Source organism: Pleurodeles waltl, chromosome 3_1, assembly GCF_031143425.1.
Source record: "Pleurodeles waltl isolate 20211129_DDA chromosome 3_1, aPleWal1.hap1.20221129, whole genome shotgun sequence".
Lineage (NCBI taxonomy): Eukaryota > Metazoa > Chordata > Amphibia > Caudata > Salamandridae > Pleurodeles > Pleurodeles waltl.
The window spans coordinates 1,692,093,678-1,692,099,677 of NC_090440.1; the positions used below are offsets into that span (position 1 = coordinate 1,692,093,678).

At 47.7% G+C, this 6,000-nt stretch overlaps 1 protein-coding gene across 1 annotated transcript in view; it reads left to right on the forward strand.

Moving 5' to 3' along the window:
• LOC138283614 (golgin subfamily A member 4-like) overlaps positions 1-2,309 on the forward strand; it is a 129,098-nt gene extending 126,789 nt beyond the window's left edge. The window contains exon 16 of the mRNA XM_069221551.1: positions 2,221-2,309. Coding sequence (XP_069077652.1) covers positions 2,221-2,309 — 89 coding nt within the window. The remainder of the gene's footprint in view (positions 1-2,220) is intronic.
• Positions 2,310-6,000: the final 3,691 nt, after the last annotated feature.

Consider the following 6,000-nt stretch of genomic DNA (forward strand, 5'->3'; position numbering starts at 1 on the left):
ACACGAATCTGCATTCCCCCTCCCACCCAGACTATGCCTAACCTATCACTTGTGATAATTTGGTCTGGTTCATTTTGTGGTGAGTCATTATGGTGTGGGGGTGTTCGATAATATTAACGGGTATGGCTATTTTAGTGCCTGGGAGTTGTCTTTTATAGAAGTATTCATGGTGGGCGTTCATCATCTTTGTTTTCGATTTTTGTAATAAAGGAATTCCATGTATTCAATCCCTTGATCGGGATCCCCTTGGCCAACAGGAGCTGCAACGTCCGTGCCTCGGCTCTGGCTCAACGCAGCAGTTCTGAGTGCCACATATCGATCCCAGGGGCGGCCGGAGCTTTCCAATGCATGGCTATAAGGCGCCTGTACATCACCAGTGCCAAGGCTATGCATCTTAGTGAGTGCTTCTGGTTTTTGGGGCGGGGACCTATACCGAGCAAGCACAGTTCTGGAGTGAGAGGAAGCATAATGGCCGTCCAATCTGACAACTGTGTTATGATATCATTCCATGTTGTGTGAACTGAGAGGCAGTCCCAGGTCATATGAAAGAAATTGACATCGGGAGTAGCGCATCTAGGGCAAGCCTGGGGCGTTTGGGGGAACATACGTGTAATGCGGTGGGGTGAGAGGTTAGTTTGGTGTACATAATTAAACTGGGTATATCGAAATCGTGGGTTACGTGACGCTTCTTTTACCATGTTTAAAGCCTCTGTCCGAGCGCGCAGTCAGGGGGTCAGGTAGCACGCCGTCCCATCTATTTTTTTGCTTGGTCTTGACTGTGCTCTAAGTGAGAGGCGAGGATTGTGTGTATTCTGGATACATTTAGTGGGGCGGTTATGCTGCTGAGTATGTCATGGAGCGTAGGGGAAATGCTAGACTCGATGTTGCCGGAGTTCCAGCCGGCCCGTAGCATCTGTCGCACTGCACCGAATGTTATGAAGCCGCCTTGCCCCAAGTTGTATTTAATGGAGGTGGCCTTCGCTGTATAAATCCCCAATTGTGCTTATGCCTTTATCGACCCATCCACCCAGACCCACCTAGGGAGCTATATTTGCGAGTTTTGAGTTTGCTAGTAGTGGGATCCTGTGGGAGTACGGCGGTGATTGATCATCTGTTAGTACGTAGCGGCCCCATAACCGGTGCGCTGTTTTCAGTAATATATTGTGTGGGTGTTTTGGGTGCTCTCGATTCATAAGGTACTGAAGTACTCCTGTGTTACCCAAGGAGGAGAGGATCTGTTGTGATTCCGCTTTGTCGGGGCATCCTAGCCAGGTGGATGTCCATTGTAACTGGGCGGCTGCGTAATATAGTTCAAATCTGGGAGCTCCCATGCCACCCATGGCCAGTGGTTGATGTAGTTTAGTTAATGCTACACGTCTCCTTCCGTTGCCCCAAATTAAGGCTGTTAGAAGGCTATTCAATGGTTTAAAGAATGAGGCAGGTAATATCAACGGTAGAGCCATAAAAAAATAGAGGAGACGGGGAAGGATTATCATTTTAGCAATGGCCACTCTGCCCATAGGTGAGAGCGGGAGTGAGCTCCAGAAGGGCAAGGAACCTCTAATGGTTCTGATCGCCTGCCCTAGATTACCGTCCCTGAGATAGTATGTGTCGTGATATATGTTTATGCCGAGGTACTTGAAAGTTGTGAAGCACCACTTCAAATCGCCCGGGTTGGAGAGTGCCCTCTGTGCCTCAGGAACCGGACGCATGGGGAATATACACGATTTTGTCCAGTTCACCTCCAACCCGGCGAGTGAGCCGAATTCACGCAATAGTTTCAGTAAGTCAGGTAGAGAGTCATTATAGTTACGGAGAAAGATTAGGGCGTCGTCTGCATATAAAGATACTATGCAGTGCGTGTAGTCATCGTGGATGCCCCATAAAGGGGCTACCAACCGTAGGCGGGCCGCTAGGGGTTCGATGGCGAGAGCGAACAGGAGAGGGGACAATGGGCATCCTTGCCTAGTACCCCTTTCAATATTGAATGATTGGGAGATTGTGTCGCCTGTCTTGACCCGTGCGGTTGGGTTAGTGAAAAGCACCTTCACCCATGCAATGTATGCCAGTCCGAAGCCCATGCGATGGAGAGTTTCCATCAGGAAGGGCCAACCAAGCGTGTCGAATGCTTTTTCTATGTCTAAGGACACCTCTACTCGGAAATAGTCGCCCGCTGGGGTGTTCGCCATTAATCGCAGTAAATTTCTGATATTGCCATAGGTGCTGCGGCCCGGAATAAAGCCGGACTGATCTTGATGGACCAAGTCCGCCATATGTGGGAGCAGTCGATTGGCCAAGAGTTTACCTAGTAGTTTACAGTCTTGTGTTCAGTAGCGAAAGTGGTCTGTATGAGCGTACATCCAGAGGGTCGCGGCCTGGTTTGGGGAGTACCGCTATTAGAGCTTCCCGGCAAGTGCCAGGTAATTGGCCCCGTTTTCTAGCTTCGGATAACATCGTGAGGTATGGGGTTAAAATCTGCGATGAGAACGTGGTGTAATACTCAGGGGGAAGACCATCGCTGCCGGGTGCCTTATTTTGCGCCAGTTGTTGCAGAGCCTGTTGTATTTCTTTTGTGTCTATAGGCCTGTCCAGATCAGCTGTTTGTACAGTGGTCAGGCATTTTATGGTGATGTCTTTGAAGAACTTGCCTGTACAAGTTGTGGAGGGAGGTGGGTGAGCTTTGTAAAGTGTGCAATAGTAGTCTCTGAAGGCACTATTGATATCTGCTTGGGTATTCACAATTAAACCTGTGCTGAGGCGGATGGCGCCTATAGGAGAGTTCCGTGGTTCAGATCTTGTGAGCCAAGATAGAAGTTTCCCTGGTCTATCCCCCTCCGAGTGCGTACGGGCCATGTGGTGTCGATAGTCAAAGAGACTTAGTCGTTTGTCTGTTTCGTACCACTGTGCTCTTACTCCGGAGAGCTCAGCCTGGCTAATTGTGCCGCTAGCGAATTTATTTTCGGAGAAGTGGACTTCCGCTTCTAGGTTGCAAAGCTCGCGTGCTAATGTTTGCCTTACTCCTACTGTCTTTGATATGCAAGCTCCCCTTATAAATGCTTTGTAGGCATCCCACTTGTTTGCTCTGGAGTTCGATGTCCCATCATTTTGAGTGAAGTAGGAGGAGAGATGTTCGGATAAGTCAGTTCTAAATGGCGGGTCTTGTAGTAACTGGGTTTGCAGCCGCCATGTTGGGATACAGGACGGTGCCTGCCCCATCTAATATGGGCGATAAGTGGGGAGTGATCTGAGATTACCCTGGTAGTATATTTGGCACTCGTGATTTTATGTATTAGATCTGGAGTTGTAAGAATGAGGTCTATGCGGGTGTGGAGAAGGTGTACCGGGGAATAATAGGAGAATTCCCGGTCTTGTGGGTGTAGGTGCCTCCAGGTGTCTATCAGGCGGCGATCCGACATCCATTTCCGTATCAATTGTGAGTTTTTGGTGGCTGGGGTAGCTGCTACCCCAGATGCTTGTTGTAAGTGAGTCATTAGAAAAGACCATTATGAGCTTAACACCTTCCAGTCTTTCTAAAGTTTCATGTTAGCCCATTGAAACCATTACCTCCATATCTTCTTTTTGGCAGAGTACACCCTTCAAGATTGGATCTGAAGATGTCTTTTCTACAATATTTATGGATCTGATGTATATATGCTGCACAAAGCTTTGTGGTCTTTTAAAATGCTACTGAGCTTGTGGCTAATTATAAACTGAATGTCACATTTGGTATTACTCTGCTTCAGAAGGTGCACAAGAAGGTTGCCAACAAGACTGTATATAAGAGAAAAATTGTAAATTTACTTCCAGACACGAGTGACTGTTTTTTTGGCAATAGGTTTGTTTAACAATACATTTGTTAGCATCCACTTGACCTTTGCTTTTCATGTGTATAAGACAGTTTTGACTCTGGGGGCACAGATGAAGCTGTGTGGACAATCAGTGGTTTACTGGGGAGTCCTTCAAATCAATTCTCCACAGAATTTATTTTACCTATTGATTCAGATGGATACCGTGCTCTCATGATTTTGTTTGCCCGCTTTCCCTTATTGTTTGGTTCTCATGCATCCTGCTATGCTGTAAAAGTCTAAGAACGGAAGGGGTCATGTGGGCAGTCACACTTATATAAAAGGTTATTGCAACACATTACCTCTGACATATGTACCGCTCCCCTGCACCATAACTCTTCCGGGAGTACCAACCAGTTTCTTCATTCTACAGAGGAAGGACTCTATACATTGGAAATAGCTTTACCAGAGAAACTTAACTTTTTCATCTGCCACACTGCTTGTTTTCATTGGAAAATAACACTAGTCCTGCTGCTGCCTGTGGTTTACCTGTACATGAAAGAATCTTGCATTGCTGCTGCCCCTAGATTCTAATGTTTTAGGCAGTCTTGAGAATACCTTTTCACTGTACAATCAGCAAAGTTGTTGGCGTGTTCCTTTTTAAAAGGAAGACATTTCGGGAGGGCTAAAATAGCCGTGCACTAGTTATCACTGTTGAATATGTGATCATTGAAGTGGTTTTGCTGGCAGACAGAGGTAAACGATTCTAAGGGGCCTTTCTGGGTTTGTGGCAGATCAGTAGGTGTGAATTCCCTCTACAATTGCAGTGACCCATTATAGACTTATGAAGCAACCTTAAAGTCACAAGAGAATTGGATCAGTAAAAGCAGAGTAACAGTTGTCGACATCTTTCTCATGAGATCCAGTGCCACAGAAAAGATGATAAAATTTGCTGGTGCGAACAGTGGGTCAATTTCTACCAAGAGAAGACCTTGAGAAGGTGAGGTTAAAAAAAAAAAAACTGTAATAAAGACATTAGTTGTTTCTGATTCAACAGAATGTATAACAGACGGAAGTGGTAGGCAAATTGCTATTTGAAGCCATACAGTGCTTCAAAAAAAAAAAAAAAAAGTTTTTAAAAAATAGATGAGGACATTGACCTTTGTTCATGGATCTTACTCACAGAGAAAGGAAATTATTTGATAGAGACTTGTAGTTGCAGATTCCTTACATTAGAATTTCCCCCAGGCATCAGACTGGATCTGGAGATTTTTTTCCGAGCAATACCCTTGCACGTCGGTAGGTGGCGGCGGTTGACACCGCCGGCGTCGTAATCACCGTGAGGACGTTGGGAGTAGTATATAGACGCCGCCTTCGCGCAGTGATGTCAGTTATTTTCTTTCCGTGCCACGCGCTGATCCGGAGAAGAGCTACCCTGGCCTGTTTTTGACTAACCTCGAGCGTTTTGTTGAGTTTTCGAGTGAGATTTGGTGCGTCGAGGACATCCCCAAAGACAGGTTTTAAGCCGTGCAAGGACTGTCACTGCACGATGTCGGTTACAGATCCTCATCGGGTTTGTCTGTGGTGTCTCGAGCGCAACCACGACCCAAAGTCGTGCTCTAAGTGCCGGGCCATGCACCAAAAGCTTTAAGGGAGCGGTCCCTAAAGCTAATGGCGGTCTGGCACTTGACTCCGGGTAAGTCCTGGTCTCGAACGTTCGCGGAGCCAACACCACTCGTCTTCTCCTAAATCCTCAGGTACAGGTGAGGAGAAGAAGAAGTCGAAGAGATCCCATCGCTCTCAGACTTCGCCCAGTCGCTCGGCTGACATGACGCAGGAAGAGCGTTGACGCTTAAGGCGACCGTCCTCGGAGCCTGTGTCTGGGACGGCTCTGTGCTTCCCCTAGTTTGCCGGAGCGACCCCCGCCCAGCTTAGAGAGATCTATAAGGCTATGCACCTCATCTTTGGGCGGACCGGCCCAGATAAGGTGCTTTCAGGCCCAAGGGGTTCGGTTGAGGGGCCTTTAGGTTCTGCGCCGGCGGCTCCAGGTCAGGCCACCGAGGTAACCTCCGGATCTGCACTGGTGCCGGTCGCACCCTTGAGACCTTCCCCGGGTCAATTGTCGACGCTCCCGACATCGGTAGTGCTTACTATCGACGTCAACCCGATCCTTATCACCGATGACTCTGAGCCAGAGCGGCGTCTGCCTATGCCG